The 16,879-nt window shown below is 39.7% G+C and overlaps 1 protein-coding gene across 4 annotated transcripts in view; it reads left to right on the top strand.

Moving 5' to 3' along the window:
* CCDC191 (coiled-coil domain containing 191) overlaps positions 1-16,879 on the top strand; it is a 108,285-nt gene that overhangs the window by 45,997 nt on the left and 45,409 nt on the right. For all 4 annotated transcript variants that reach the window (XM_060098959.1, XM_060098957.1, XM_060098961.1 and 1 more), the window contains 2 exons: positions 3,362-3,552; positions 11,981-12,227. In XM_060098959.1, coding sequence (XP_059954942.1) covers positions 3,362-3,552; positions 11,981-12,227 — 438 coding nt within the window. The remainder of the gene's footprint in view (positions 1-3,361; positions 3,553-11,980; positions 12,228-16,879) is intronic.

Here is a 16,879-nt window from a genome sequence, read left to right as displayed (position 1 = left end):
GAGTCCATCAATTAATCTATTTATTTTTGGCTGTGTTGGGTCTTTGTTTCTGTGCGAGGACCTTCTCCAGTTGTGGCGAGTGGGGGCCACTCTTCATCGCAGTGCGCGGGCCTCTCACTGTCACGGCCTCTCTTGTTGCGGAGCACAGGCTCCAGACGTGCAGGCTCAGTAGTTGTGGCTCACGGGCCTAGTTGCTCCGCGGCATGTGGGATCCTCCCAGACCAGGGCTCGAACCCGTGTCCCCTGCATCAGCAGGCAGATTCTCAACCACTGCGCCACCAGGGAAGCCCCTAAGTGGCTATTCTTGATTCATACTTTTTATTTTTTTAATTTAATTTAAATGGGATTGCTCTTTTGAGTAGGCAGGAAAAAAAAAACCAATGGCAAGTTGATTTCAAGAAAGCAGTTACTGTATGAGTATGTCACTTTGCTGCTATTAACTTCTGTGTAGTGAAACTGAATTATAGACCTTCAAAACTGATCATTTTGCTCTCACAGTCTAAACTTAAGTATTTTTAAAGAAACATATTGACTATGGCATTTACAGATTCAAATTTTCCCCCTCTTAAATTCAGATATTTTCCAGTAGTGCTTTTCTACTGTAGTAAGTTGTATATCAAGTTCTTTCTCTTTCAGAAAAAAAGCAAGTAATTAGTTCTTCCTCTTTTTTTTTAAATTTATTTATTTATTTTTGGCTGTGTTGGGTCTTCGTTTCTGTGCGAGGGCTTTCTCTAGTTGTGGCAAGCGGGGGCCACTCTTCATTGTGGTGCGCGGGCCTCTAACTGTCGCGGCCTCTCTTGTTAAGGAGCACAGGCTCCAGACGCACAGGTTCAGTAGTTGTGGCTCACGGGCCCAGTTGCTCCGCGGCATGTGGGATCTTCCCAGATCAGGGCTCGAACCCGTGTTCCCTGCATTGGCAGGCAGATTCTCAACCACTGCGCCACCAGGGAAGCCCTGTTCTTCCTCTTTAAAAGAGACTTTTTGCCTAGTAGAGTAGGGTCATCAGGATGCCTGAATGTTTCGGATTTAGCCTTAGGTATACCACTAACTCTTTGCTTTGTGAATAGCAATTTGTGAATAGCAATAGCAATTTGTGAATAGTCATTATCCGTTCTCTATTTGAAGTCTGGCTTGGTAAGGTAAATCATAATATCTGCAGCCTCTCTATTTTGTAATGATGGTCTATGAGTCAATAAAGTAGTACATGTGAAATGCTTTGGACTAGAGAAAAAAAAATGTGAAAATCCAAGAAGGACACTATTAATAGTGCTATTATTGTCAAGGTGGATTATGTTTGTACTATTTCATCATTAGAAATATTCCAGGAGTTAAAATTAGAGATAACTACCCATACATAGACTATTTCATCAAGTCTTTTAAGAAGAATCTCTTAAATGAATCTGGTAAATAGATAGATTTTCTTTTGACTATGGTGCACAAGTTAACACTGTTTTTTTTTTTCCATGCTGTATTTTGTGGGATAGATAAGCAAATAATAATGCAAAAAGCATACCCTCTCAACCAGGAAGCTGTGTGTCTTTTCCCTGTTATGACTGAAGGCATATCTTATATTCAGCAAACTTCCTTTCATTCATTCCTCCCTTCCTCCCTGTTCTCTTGCTCTCTCCCTCCTTCCCTCCTTTCCTTCCACAGAATCTAAGGCGAAGGTGTAGGAAACGTGCCCTCATGTGACATAATGGAAAGGGAACAAGGGCTTTTTAAAGACTGCCATGGTTTCTCCTAATGGAAAATTATAATAAAGAAGATTTTGTCGTTTGTCTAAATGGGAATATAATTGGTTTCTTTTGTAGAAAATATTTCAGGCCAAATGGGCTATTTCTAAGAAGTCTAGCCTGTGCTCTCTCATGTTATTGGTCTTTTAATTTATATATTCTCTCTCCCTATAACCTTTCAAAAATAGAGATTATATCTTAAACAACTTTGTTCAGAATTCCCACATTCAAACACAGCTTACTAAATGTTGAAATAGTGAAAGACAAGTATTTTTAAAGAGGAAGAAGCAATAAGTAGGGCTGACCCTGATATGGCTACCAAGTTCTCGAAGCTGGTCAGCAGCATCTCCTATACCTTCCAGAGTCACTTCCTGTGAGGTTACTTTCTGTTTCAGTACTCCTCACACGTGGTGCTCTCAAATCTGCCAGTCCCTCCTTCTGGAGGCTCACAGTCTTGTGGAAACTGGTAAACAGGTGATTATAACACAGTGTGATGACCTTTTTTTTTTTTTTTGGCGGTATGCGGGCCTCTCACTGCTGTGGCCTCTCCTGTTGCGGAGCACAGGCTCTGGACGCGCAGATTCAGCGGCCATGGCTCACGGGCCCAGCCGCTCCGTGGCATGTGGGATCCTCCTGGACCGGGGCACGAACCCGCGTCCCCTGCATCGGCAGGCGGACTCTCAACCACGGCGCTACCAGGGAAGCCCTGATGACCATTTTGACTAAAGAAAGCATAGGTTGCTCTGGGAACACAGTGGAAGGGCACTTACATGTGGGGAGAGTGATTGGTATTAGGAGGGCTTCCTGAGAGAGGTGACTCTTGAGATAGGCAGAGAGAGGGCAGAAAAGGACAGAGAAATTACTATGACCATAGGTAGAAAAGCACGGAACAGTGTGGTTGTTATAAGACCGAGAGGTGAAAGTAATTTGATATAGTAGGAGCATAAAGTTTGCTGTGAAGATAGAAGATGTAGGCAAGGCCTAGATCGCAGAGATTTTCTTAGCCTAGGACCATACGTACTTCTCTGGGGACATGCTTAGGGTCAGTAGACCTTGTCTGATTTGTTGTCAGATACATATAGTGGAAGAACGCAAGCAGCCCGCGTACCTAGCTTCTGTAGGAGTGTTCACCAAAGCCCTGACGTGGTCAGTGGTAGCCCAGCTGAAGCTGTTTTCAGCCATCTTGTTCCCAGGGACCAGAGACCCCATTCCATCCTATGGGATCTCCCATGTTCATTTGTGCAGGACATCAGTGGTGATAATGGTTAATGGTATTTTAAACTCCAAGACAGCCTGGCAGGGGAGATCTGTTGGAAGCAGGCCTTTCAAGTCTCTCAAACAAGCCCCTTAACTTAGATCTTAGTTGTGACAGTTACTCCAGCTCTGCATAGGACTGGTGCCTTACAATGAGAACTAAATGTTTTAGTTTGCCATGAGGCTGATAGTGCCTTCATTGCATGGCTTGAATATTTCTTGTCATTTGAGCATAAAGCAATTGTCTGTTCCCTTCCATCAAGACAACAGTTCTAGATTTGTTAGAAAAAGTGTGAGGGGGATATCTGAGGAGAGGGTTCTCACTAGTAGATATTAGAAACCCTAGTACTGATTTTCCAATGTTTCCATTGCAGTGTCAAAAACGGTATTTCTCTGCCTGGCACAAGCTGATTCTTGATCATCGGATTAAGCTGGGGAAAGCTGGGACCCTGTCTGACTGGAAGTTGCAACTGAAGGTCCTGCGGGCCTGGAGAGACTACACAAGATCCCAGAAGTTGGGGCGGGAGACTCAAGCCATGGAAAATGACCTTAGGGAAGAAAACAGGTACTATTACTTATGCCATGAAAATCCTTCTAGTATGTTTATGTAGGACATCTTTCCTCCTGAAGAATCCAGAAATAAGCTCTAAAAGTGTTGTTCACTGGAATCATCTCATCTCCTTATAATGTATGATAATCACTGTTTTTCTTTGTTACATCCCAAACTAGAAAATTGTAACAGAAAATTATAAGTGAAAAAAATTTTTTGATTAAAATATACCAATGTACATGCTTTCCTTTTTTAAAGGGAGCAAGTATTATGCTTTTTCCCTTATCCTTTGATGTAGTATCATTGCACCCTGGACCATCTTACAATTTAGAAGACAGAATTTGGCTCATGTAGTAGTAATTCTCATTGAGAGAAATCACTGTCTACATATGGAATATTAATTAGGGAGACAGGGAACATTCATCTGGAAAGGCAGACCTGGCAAGGGTGATTTCTCCCTTCCCCCACACCTTCTTTAGAGGTTTTGGACACCTTTATATCAGCTCCCTCTTAGGCTTGTGAATGACACAGAATTTGCCTTCAAATAAAACTTTCTTTGTTCCATCATCCTAAAATCAAATACATTTTCTTCTTTTCATTTCCAAGGTCAACTTTGCATTCTTGAACCGAAATCATAGATGTAGAAGGAGCCATTTGTTTATTGGTTGGGGGAGCTGGAGGGAGAAGTTCATGGTCTTACGTTTAATCACTTTTCTACCAGCAACTCTCTTATTCCTTCTGGGTGAAACATTGGATGAATGGTATGTGAAAGCATCGTCATGTAGAGGGAATGGCGCCCCCTGGAGTTGTGCATCCCTGTGACAGCATCAGGCCCTGGGGAGACTACTTAGGAGCCTGACACATGGCCCCTTGTCCTCAAAGAACTCAGTTTTGTGGGGAAAATGAGATCTAGAAACAGTATAGGTATGGATTAACATTATAAACTTTGTAATGCATCTCTTTCTGCTGCTGAGAACTTAGTAGAGGGAAGTAACTGGGCAGGCTCCTACAGAGCGTCCGGAAAGGCTTTATCAGGAAGATGGGTCTTACTGGGCTCTGAACAGTAAGTAGGATGTTCCTAGGTAGAAAGAGGGAGATGAGGTAATGGCATTACGTGTGGCTGGAAATCATCAAGCATGTGGTTGTCAAGTTCATCAACTTGTGGAAGGCCTTAAATGCTAGGGCAAGGAGTTTAGGCGTTCTTAGGTAAATTAAGGTGAATTCCTGAAGGTTTTTAAGCAGGAGGGTGACCTAGACAGTTTTCCTTTCCTACAGTATGCTGGGGGAAATCTTCAGTTGGCGGGGGAGGGGGGGAAGCTCTTTCACAATTTATGTCTAAATTTTCAGGACCTAGTGATTAATCTAAGGAATTGGGATGATAACTTACTCAAAGCTGGATTTGTTGGATAAAGAAGAGAAATTGGAGGTGTTGGAAAGGGGAAGCATCATGAGTGAGGGCATAGAGGGAGTGGCAACTAAGATGTTAAAGGTAAAATTGGTCTGTGAAATTTACATGCCAGAAGAAACTTGTAGAAGAAAAATCTGAAGAACTTCAGATTCCATTCCAATTAAACTATTTAAATATAAAAGCACTAAATGGGGATTTCAAAATAGCATTATGTGCCAATTTTTTTTAAAGATCCTCTTAGAACTTCTTGTCTCATATCTGTGAATTATTTTCAAGTGTCTATTTTTAAATGTTCAGAATGGATGCTACATTTTTTTAACTGTCAGAGTTAGAAAATATTTAACTTATAATAATTTTTTTTACTATAGAACTTTAGAGCAAAAAATTCTTAAGAGTAGGAAAGCACCTCAAGGAGCATCTGATCCAGCCCCTCATTTTACAGATGATAAAAGTAAGGAACAAAAAGGATAAACAACTGTCTCAAGTCATAAAGTTACAAGTAGCCAGCCCAGGACTAGAGCCTTGTCCTTTCGATGCTGAGTCAGATGCTTTTTCCTATAACATGCTGCTCCTAGTTAAATAGCATCTAGGTGATGGCTCCCTAAGACAGCCATGTTTTTCAGTTATATTGCAGTTGACTTCAGATGATTGTAGATGTAAAACAAGAGCAATAATGAACAAATAACAAGTCATGCTAGAAACATATAAGAAAGGAGCTATTAGATACAAACTGTCCTTCATGCTGCTTTCCTACAGATCCCAGGCTCTCTGCATGTTGTTCTTTGTTCTAGAGATTGTTTTAGGAAACTGTTAGGTGATTTTGTTCAAAGAAGGTTGGGATAATAGAGGTGGAGAAAAAAGCTCAAAGGTAGCTACTATCAATACAAGCAGAAACCAAGAAATGTCAGTGGGATCGGGGGTGTCAGGAGAGACAGGACCCTCATTACCGTGCTCATCGGAGTCTCTCCCAGTTCCTCTGTGGACACCAAATACATAATTGTTGAATAATAGGTGAGTTAGTGGATGAATGAAGAGCTCAGTTGCTTCCTCTCCTGCAATTTAACTCCATAACATTTTCAAGCACTTTTTTCTATATAGTGAGATCGAGGGATAGAGCACATTTATTGTAAATGGGTTACTCATTGTAGCAACTAAACTCTTACCAGATTGACAAGACATAGGTGGTTCTTCGGCCCATCTACCTGGACATGGAAATCATTTGCTGTGTCTGTTTCTCAGATGTCAGCTGTGTCCTTAGCCTCCAGCTCTTGAACCCACATTTGTTTTTGCCACTTGGACTTTCCTCTTACTGGCCATGCAGGGCCCAGCCTTTTGGGCTTCTTTCTTTGCCTTCCTTCCTTTTTGTTCTTCCCACTTTCTCTCGGGAGCAACAACAGATCCCTCGCTTCTTCTCATTCATGATTTAGCCACCATATTTTCTTTTTTATAAATTTATTTATTTCTTTATTTTTGGCTGCGTTGAGTCTTCGTTGCTGCACGCGGGCTCTCTCTAGTTGCGGTGAGCGGGGGCTACTCATCATTGCGGTGTGCAGGCTTCTCTTTGCAGTGGCTTCTCTTGTTGCAGAGCATAGGCTCTAGGCACATGGGCTTCAGTAGTTGTGGCTCGCGGGCTCTAGAGCGCAGGCTCAGTAGTTGTGGCGCACGGGCTTAGTTGCTCCACGGCATGTGGGATCTTCCCAGACCAGGGCTTGAACCCGTGTCCCCTGCATTAGCAGGCGGATTCTTAACCACTGCGCCATCAGGGTAGTCCAGCCACCATATTTTCTTACTGAGCCTCTGTGCTCAGAGTCTCACTCCACTCCAAGGTCATCCATGTATTTCTTCTAAAAAATGTACCTCGTTTTCCCTAATAAGAATTTTTGTCCACCTCTTTTCTTTTAAAAGTAGTTTTGGTAATGGTGTTATAAAATTTCAATATAATGTTGTAATACAATTGAAACATTAACAAATATTCCCAAATTCTAACTAAGGATTCAACCACTCAGGCAGTACAACAAAATTCTGGTACACCCGCTAAGCTAGACCCTTGGACATGGTGGTATGGGAATTTGAACTGTATTTTTTAATTCTTTAGCATAGTCACTTTTGAAAGTTGGCTCCAGATCTTTCATTCCTCCTCTCTCCCTTCTTCTCTCAATTTACAGCCAGCCCTAGACAAATTGGGAAGAAGCAGGGTTTGTTTCAACCTCCTCTTTCCACCCTTCCTGAGCCTTGGTACTCGGTACCAAATACTTTGGGCCTTTCCTGGAACAGGCTTTTATCTCTTCCCTGTGTCCCTCTAGCCCCTCATGCTCTGTCTCTGTACTCCTCAACTGATGTTATCCCTCCCAGGAAACTTATACATTAATAGGCATTGTCTGGAAACAGTGCCCAAAATGTAAGTGATGGGGATTTGAGGGTACAGTGGCAGGCCAGTGGAAAAACTGGCCCTATGATGTCCCTCAAACCATGGCATTCATTCATTCACTCATTCATTTATTCTGTTTGATAGCATATATTCAGTGAGTCAGCTTTACTGATGCTTACTGTGTACTAGACTTTTTTTTGGCCGTGCCATGAGGCATGCGGGATCTTAGTTCCCCGACCAGGGATTGAACCCGGGCCGCCTGCATTGGGAGTGTGGAGTCCTAACCACTGGACTGCCAGGGAAGTCCCTAGACTCTTTCTTAAGTACCAGCAGGGGTACTCCTGCCTTCTAGGAGTTTTCAATCTAAGTGAAGAAGTTAAAAATTTACCCAAATACTAAAAATAATTGCAACAGAAGGCACAATAACATAAAAACTTAGGAGTGACATAGACTTGGCTATCATGCATTACAATCCCCCAAGAAGCTTTTTAAAAATAGAAACTGTTTGGTCCCATCTTCTGAGAGAGACAGATCGTGGCTAAGTAGAAGAGAGCACTTTTCAGTCTAGGGGAAAACTGGTAAACCAGCACATATGCAGCTTGTGTGGGAACAGGCTGGGGTGAATCCGCCAGGCTAGCCTAGGGGTGGGGAGACTGAATTGAAAAGAGATTGTCAGGTATTCCCCATTCCCAGCACTCCTGATTTCAGCGTACGTTAGGGCAGTCATTTATGCAGCACCTCTGTTAGTCATGGTCCATTGCCCTTCCCTCCGTGCTCACCGGGGTATCCAGTTGAGAGGCTAGAAATTGCATGGCATCTGAAGCTGATAAAGCTCCTGGTATCTGCCAGAGAGGCAGGAGCACCAGACTTGCATTGACTGGCTCACTTTAAAACTCTTGAAAACAGAACGGTGTTATCTTCCACATTTTCCCTGGGGGGCTACCTGGTGCATTTCTGAATGCATTAGCTTATGCATTCCTATTCCTGCTGAACCTGCCTGTCCCAAATGCAGCTGTTTGCATCATTGCTATTTTCATGTTCTGCTCAGATTTCAGTACTCAATCAGATCAGTAGTATGTGGTTATTTATTTGTCATTTCTCATTTCCCTTTAAAAAATTCAAGACACTTATTAGATATCTAGTAGTCGTGTCCTAAGATAGTGTTATTACCTTACATGTGAATTTGTTCTATATTTTCAGGTTCTTTTTAAAATTTAATTACATCTTTAAAAACAAAATCCTGTAGGATAGGCAGTATAGGGCTTGTTGTTGTCGTTAGAGTGACACCATCTTTGAGGAGGAATTTAGATACTTTCAGCTGCTTGCCCAGTGTCCTATATCTAGTTGGTGTTCTTCTGACTACTGTGTTTTAGAATGTGCATCAATAACTAAGTATCATTGGAGGTGTTGATTCTAAGTATCCTGGTTCATATTTAAATTCCTATTTAAACCTATATATCTTATATTCTTAGGTCTTTAGAGACAGTCTTTCTCTGCCTGCAGTTGTATAATTACAATGATCAGTTTATAGACCCTTGCCAGAAATTACCTGATTTCAGCTTGGAAACATATTGGGATAGGATGTTTTCCATAAAGTAACTCTGTCCTTCATTTTATGATTATCTGGGAACTGTGGAACCATTTCTTTGGGTTAGCATGCCCAAGTAAATCACATCTGACTAAGCTTTTAAGAAATTTAAGTGATTTTTCACTTTCAGAAATATTTGTGTTTTTAGTGTCATCATTTAAAAAGTATAGAAATGGGGACTTCCCTGGTGGCACAGTGGTTGGGAGTCCGCCTGCCAGTGCAGGGGACGTAGGTTTGAGCCCTGATCCGGGAAGATCCCACACGTCACAGAGCAGCTAAACCCGTGCGCCACAACTACTGAGCCTGCGTGCTGCAACTACTGAAGCCCACGTGCCTAGAACCTGTGTGCCACAACTGCTGAAGCCTGCGTGCCTAGAGCCCGTGCTCCGCAACAGGAGAAGCCACCGCAATGAGAAGCCTGAGCACCGCAGTGAAGAGCAGCCCCCGCTCGCGGCAATTAGAGAAAGCCCATGTGCAGCAATGAAGACCCAACGCAGCCAAAAATAAATAAATAAAATAAATAACTTTATAAGTGCATCCATTCTTTAAAAAAAAAAGTATAGAAATGGACTTATCTGCAATATTGTCACTCTGCTGAAGTGAACATCAAGCGAGCCAGAGTAGAACCAGTCTTGTCTCTGGATCCCTAGCTTCTGTGTTCCTACCCTTCCCATGAACATAGATATCTTAAGTACATCTTCAAATCTCCTGCATGATCATGATAGAGAGGGCTCTAAACACAATAATTAACACGCTTTTTTTTTTTTTTTTTTTTTTTGCGGTATGCGGGCCTCTCACTGTTGTGGCCTCTCCCGTTGCGGAGCACAGGCTCCGGACGCACAGGCTCAGCGGCCATGGCTCACGGGTCCAGCCGCTCCGTGGCATGTGGGATCTTCCCGGACCAGGGCACGAACCCGTGTCCCCTGCATCGGCAGGCGGACTCTCAACCACTGTAACACGCATTTTTTAACCCACCTTTTTTTTTTACTGTTTAGTATTTTTGTTATATTTACCAGAAATATTTTTCTCTTTGCCTTTTCATATTGTCCAAATAACCCTCTCCTTGACAGTCAGAACTCCAGTGTGGCTTTTGGCTGTTTATGCTGTAAAAACATGAAATTAACTCATCAGGTAAATTTCACACTCCTCCTTCCTAAGCAGATTGATGTAAATCAAATTTTACATTAATCAGACAGAGCAACATACGTCTTCTATTCTGTGGAAATACATGATTTCCACTTACTTGAGTAAAATGCCATCAGGTGTTTTGTTTGTTTCACTATTTAGACATTGATATTTTTGGAGCTTTGTTCTTACCTGCGTTGCTACCTGATTTATTATTCTTATTTCTTTTAAAATTTTTATTTCAAGGTTATTCAGTCTCAGATACTTTCTTTTTTCCATCAAAGTAAAATATTATATATAGATGTTTATTACCACCTATATTGTATTTTTATTATAAAAACCATCTGTCAATCGTATTTATTATCTATCATTGCATTAGAAAGAAGCAATTATATATAATGAAATATGCTCTTGGCAGAATTGCTGTTAGCATTTACCCTGAATTCTATTATTTCAGTCAACACTACTCTCACTAATTGGTTGTTTCACCCAGCTTCTCCGACATAATGTTAAATTCTGTGACTCTAGAGTAGTATTTCAAACTAAGGGTTTTAACTCATTAATGGGTCCTAAAATCAGGCTCAAGATGAGGCATATTTTTTTTAAAATGGAAAAGATTAGAAAAGAAACATTGGAGTACATCTCTGGTAGTAAGGGTGAATATCGTTTGGTGGAACCTTTGTTTCAATTATATATACTTTGGTTTCATGCACACGTACACACATCAACTTATTTTGAAGTCATAGTGTGACACTTTTTTCTTTAGGTGGCAGTCAAAAAAGGTTTAAAAGTCACTTAAGCATTTAAGAGCTGTAGAAATGTTCTTCTGACTCATTGGCTTAAAATGTTACGATTTTTTTGATATGACCCCAAAAAGTCCATGAGGAGGGTTAAACATTATTTATGTTTAACAGAAATGGGTATGCAAATAGTGTTGTAGAGACCTTATTCCAGTCATCTTTACAAGATAAAATCACGTAGGTATCTAAACAATCTTAGATCTTAAACCTCGAAACTGACCCCCGTTGCGACATAAGTTCCAAGCTCTACAGCTCACTTCTTTGGAGACAATAATCATCCACTTATAGCTTGATCTCAGAAATCTCTACACTTGAATTCTCAACTGGCTACCACAAACATGTCTCCTAATGGAGAGTCCCTTTTGGAGGGGAAGGTAGCTGGCAGTTCCCAACTCCACTCAGGCACGTCCCCTAACATCATGAAGTTTCCAGGAATCAAAAGGAGCTCCTCCTTAGGAAGGGAGTGAATCAGACCCCCTACTAGACTGTGAGTGAGTTGTCTGAGAGCAAGTGCCTTGTGTACGCCCTTCACACGTTTCTAAGATTCAACAAGTGTCTTCACAAAGCAGTTCTTCATTCACTCAGTTTATGGCTTTGGTAAGTGAGACCTTCTCTATAGAGATCCTTTCCCTGACCAAGTCCTTCTTTCACAAGATCCACCCTCATAATTTCATGATGAGTTTTATAAGTCTTATACTTAATTATTGACAATTCACTTGTTAAGTTTCGTTCCTTTCTCTTTCTCCCAAACCTCTTGTCTTCCTTAGGTTTGCAAGTATAGCTGAGTATCTCCCTCATGTATGCATATTTTTTAAAGCAGTTATTTGAATACCTATTCTTTCTGCTCCTTCCCCTCCAAAAGCTCTCAGAAACTATTTTATGGTAATCAAAAAATTTAATATGCCTTTGTGATGTGATAGAACAGAACAGTCACTCTTCTGAAGCAATGCCTTGAGGTGCCAATGACTTCTCTGAGCAGACCCTTTGCCTTGGGGAGCTTTATAAGATGATTCCTTTGAGCTTAAATAAAAGAATAAGCTGGAGCTAAAATGGAGCATTTCTGGGACTCCTTTGGACTTGTATTTCATTTATATAATCAACCAAAAAGCAGTAAATGGCTTCTTTTTTTTTAATGGAAGTGCTTTGTTTCTTAGAAAACAACAACTGGCCACTGACTATAACCGGAAACAAGTTCTCCGACACCATTTTACAGAATGGCAGCATTGGCATCGTGCAGAGATCCAAAAGAGAGAGCTGGCTGTTACGAAGGAGGAAACTAGGAAGAAAATGAATGAGCTGCTGAAGGCAGCATCACTAGGGAAACTCAGTGCAAACGTGTCATCAAGCATCAGTCTACTTGAGGAGGCAGCAGCCATGGAGGATCCACCTAGAAATGGAGAGGTAAGTTGCCTTTTCTTTGCTTAGTCTTCCTGCTTTTGAGCTTTATACTTGTATAGCCTGGGGTATGTTAGCTGTTGTCAGGTTGCCTCGCCTGGGCTATCTAAAAGATGAGAGCTGCTACAGTGCACAAAGTTTATCTTTCAGTCAGTGTTGATTTTCTTGAACTGAATCACCTCTTTTATAATCACATACAAACTAGTATAGTTGAAACTTGGTAGAGACGTAATATAGACAGGGAATTGAAAACAACTAAGTGAAAGATTCTTTCAGGAACAGATATATAAAGCATTGTTTACAACCCTTGAACACCTCTTATTTGATTGTCAGGCATTTCCTTTCTAAATGAGCTTGTGACTTATAAGAGGGGAATGTTTAAGTTTTTATTTTCCTAATAAGAAGAATCATATGTATTAATTGTAGCAATTTGGCAGGAGAAAATGACAGAGGAAAAAGAAAAATAGGCAGTAATTCTATCATTTAGAGATAACCACCAATAAATAACCACATGTTGAAGTATAGCCATCTTGTCTTTTCTCTATTCAGGCATATGCAGATTTTTCTCTTTAATGTTGTATTTAGCTTTTAAATTTTCTTCAGTCAAGTCATTGAGGATATCTAATCTGTCATAATACAGGAAAAGAAGGCCATGTATTTTTTCTTCCTTTTTTTTTAATTGAAATACAGTTGATTTCTAATATTGTGTTAGTTTCAGGTATACTGCACAAGTGATTCAGTTATATATATATATTTTTTTTCAGATTATTTTCCATTATAGGTTATTACAGGATATTGCATATAGTTGCCTGTGCTATACAGTAAATCCTTGTTGCTTATCTGTTTTATATACAGTAATTTGTATCCATTAATCCCATACTCCTAATTTATCTCTCCCCCTTCCCTTTTCCCTTTGGTAACCATAAGTCTGTTTTCTATGTCTGTGACTCTATTTCAGTTTTGTATATACATTCATTTGTATTATTTTTTAGATTCCACACATAAGTGATATCACATAATATTTGTCTTTCTCTGTTTGATTTACTTCAGTTAGTATGATATTATCTAGGCCCATCCATGTTGCTGCAAATGGCAATATTTCATTCTTTTTTATGGCTGAGTAATAGTCCACTGTATATGTATAAACCACATCTTCTTAAACCAGTCGTCTGTTGATAGGCACTTGGGTTGTTTCCATGTCTTGGCTATTGTAAATAGTACTGCTATGAACATTGAGGTGTATGTATCTTTTCAAATTAGAGTTTTCATTTTTTCTGGATATATGCTCAGGAGTGGGACTGCTGGATCCATATGGTAGCTCTATTTTTATTTTTTTAAGGAATCTCCATACTGTTTTCTATAGTGGATGCACCAATTTACATTCCCACTGACAGTATAAGGATTCCCTTTTCTTCACACCCTCTCCAGCATTTATTATTTGTGGACTTTTTGATGATAGCCACTCTGACAAGTGTGAGATGATACCTCATTGTGGTTTTGATTTGCATTTCTCTAATTAGTGACGCTGAGCATCTTTTCATGTGCCTGTTGGCCATCTGTATGTCTTCTTTGGAAAAATGTCTATTTAGGTCTTCTGCCCATTTTCTTTATTGGGTTGTTTGCTTTTTTGATATTGAGATGTATGCATTGTTGTATATTTTGGATATTAACTCCTTGTCAGTTGCATTGTTTGCAAATATTTTCTCCCATTCAGTGGGTTGTCTCTTCATTTTGTGGATGGTGACCTTTGTTGTGCAAAAGCTTTTTAGTTTGATTAGGTTTATTTTTGCTTTTATTTCTTTTGCTTTGGGAGCCTGATCTAAGATAATATTGCTATGATTTATGTCTAAGAATGTTTTGCCTATGTTCTCTTCTAGGAGTTTGATGATGTCATGTCTTATATTTAGGTCTTTAAACCATTTTGAGTTTATTTTTGTATATGGTGTGAAGGAGTGTTCTAATTTCACTGATTTACATGAGATCGTCCAGCTTTCCCAATGCCACTTGCTGAAGAGACTTTTTTCTCCATTGTATATTCGTGCCTCTTTTATCATAGGTTAATTGACTGTAGGTGTGTGGGTTTATTTCTGGGCTCTCTATTCTGTTCCATTGATCTGTATGTCTGTTTTTGTGCCAATACCATGCTGTTTTGATTACTGTAGCTTTGTAGAATTGTCTGAAGTCTGGAAGTGTTATGCCTCCAGCTTTGTTTTTTTTCTTCAGGACTGCTTTGGCAATTCTGGGTCTTTTGAGATTCCATATAAATTTTAGGATTATTTGTTATAGTTCTGTGGAAAATGTCATGAGTATTTTTTTTTTTTTTTTTTTTTGCGGTATGCGGGCCTCTCACTGTTGTGGCCTCTCCCGTTGCGGAGCACAGGCTCCGGACGCGCAGGCCCAGCGGCCATGGCTCACGGGCCCAGCCGCTCCGCGGCATATGGGATCCTCCCAGACCGGGGCACGAACCCGTATCCCCTGCATCGGCAGGCAGACTCTCAACCACTGCGCCACCAGGGAGGCCCTGTCATGAGTATTTTGATAGGGGTTGCATTTAATCTGTAGATAGCTTTGGGTAGTATGGCCATTTTAATAGTATGAATTCTTCCAATTCAAGAGCATGGGATATCTTTCCATTTCTTTGAATCACCTTCAGTTTCCTTTATCAGTGTTTTGTAGTTTTCAGTGTATAGGTCTTTCACTTCCTTGGTTAAGTTTATTCCTAGGTTTTTTGGGGGTTTTTTGGACACAAATTTATTTTATTTATTTATTGAAGTATAGTTGATTTACAGTATTGTGCCAATATGATGTAATTTTAAATGGGATTTTCTTTTTTGCTTTCTCTTTCTGGTATTTCATTGTTAGTATTAACAAATGCAACAGATTTATGTATGTTAATCTTGTATCCTGCTACCTTACTGAATTCCTTTTTTTTTTTTGGCCATGCTGCATGGCATGAGGGATCTCAGTTCCCCAATCAGGGATCAAACCCATGCCCCCTGCAGTGGAAGCATGGAGTTTTAACTACTGGACCTCTAGGGAAGTCCCCTTACTGAATTCATTTGTTAGTTCTAATAGTTTTTGTGTAGAGTCTTTATGGTTCTCTGTATACAGAATCATGTCATCTGCAAATAGTGACAGTTTTACCTCTTCTCTTCCAATTTGGATACCTTTTATTTCTCTTTCTTGTTGATTGCTGTGGCTTGGACTTCCAATACTGTGTTGAATAGAAGTGGTGAGAGTGGGCATCCTTGTCTTGTTCCTGAATTTATTGGGAAGGCTTTCAACTTTTCACCATTGAGTATTATATTGGCTATGGGTATATCATAAATGGCTTTTATTATGGTGAGATATGTTCCCTCTATACCCACTTTGATGAGAATATATTTTCTACTTAATAATAACATAATCTGTTTTTCTAAAATTATTTTCTGCAATATAACGAGAATTTTCTGTGTCACTAAATCTACTTATGCAACAGTAGTTCCCAACTGAGAGTATAACACAGAATCAGACCTACTAAATCAGAATTTCTGGGTGTGGGGCACCATACTTTTTTTAAAGTTCCACGGGTGAACCTGATGAATAACCCCTGGTTAAGGACTGTCATTCTGTGCCATCTTTTTTAATGGCTGCCTGAAATCTATCATGAACCATGAGCTAGACTATATACCTCCTTCTTTGTTGCTGGACATTTAAGTTGTTTCTAGTTTGCCACTATTATAAACAAAGCTTCAGTGAACAAGTAGCTAAGTCTTTGCACACATCCATAAGGCTTTAATTAGGATAAATACTTAAAAATAGAATGCATATTTTAAAGACTTTTACCAAATTGCCCTTCCAGGAAGGTTGTGTCAAAGAAGTACCTGTTTTCCTGCTTGATAACATATTTATCATTTTTGCCAAGTTGACAGGTAAAATATTTTTTGTGTTACCATTGCTTCAACATTTGCATTTTTTTATTACTAGTGAGGTTAAACATTTTTTATATTTTCCATTTACATATATATATATATGTATCTGAAAGTGGATATAGAAAGATGAATAGTGATGCCTTTTATCCATTTTTATCCTTGAATATATATCTTTTTCTTGTTTATAGGAGCTCTTTATATTTTTAAGACTATTGATGCTTTTATTATTATATATTCTGCAGGGTTTTTTCATTGTTTTTATTTGTCTTTTTGGTTTATTTATAGTGTTTGGTACTATATACAGTTAAGTTTTGTTTTGTTTTGTTTTTAATTATTTGTCTGTCATATTTGAATACAAATAATTTTCCTAGTTGTACATTTATTTAATTTATTTTTTTAACATCTTTATTGGAGTATAATTGCTTTACAATGGTGTGTTAGTTTCTGCTTTATAACAAACTGAATCAGCTATACATATACATATACATATATCCCTATAACTCCTCCCTCTTGCATCTCCCTCCCACCCTCCCTATCCCACCCCTCTAGGTGGTCCCAAAGCACTGAGCTGATCTCCCTGTGCTATGCAGTTGCTTCCCACTAGCTATCTGTTTTACATTTGGTATTATATATAAGTCCATGCCACTCTCTCAATTTGTCCCAGCTTACCCTTCCCCCTCCCCGTGTCCTCAAGTCCATTCTCTACATCTGCATCTTTATTCCTGTCTTGCCCCTAGGTTCTTCAGA

This window comes from Mesoplodon densirostris, chromosome 5, assembly GCF_025265405.1.
Source record: "Mesoplodon densirostris isolate mMesDen1 chromosome 5, mMesDen1 primary haplotype, whole genome shotgun sequence".
NCBI classification, from domain to species: Eukaryota; Metazoa; Chordata; class Mammalia; order Artiodactyla; family Ziphiidae; genus Mesoplodon; species Mesoplodon densirostris.
The sequence above is the reverse complement of the archived record's forward strand: the minus strand, read 5'-3'. Positions and strand labels throughout refer to the sequence as shown.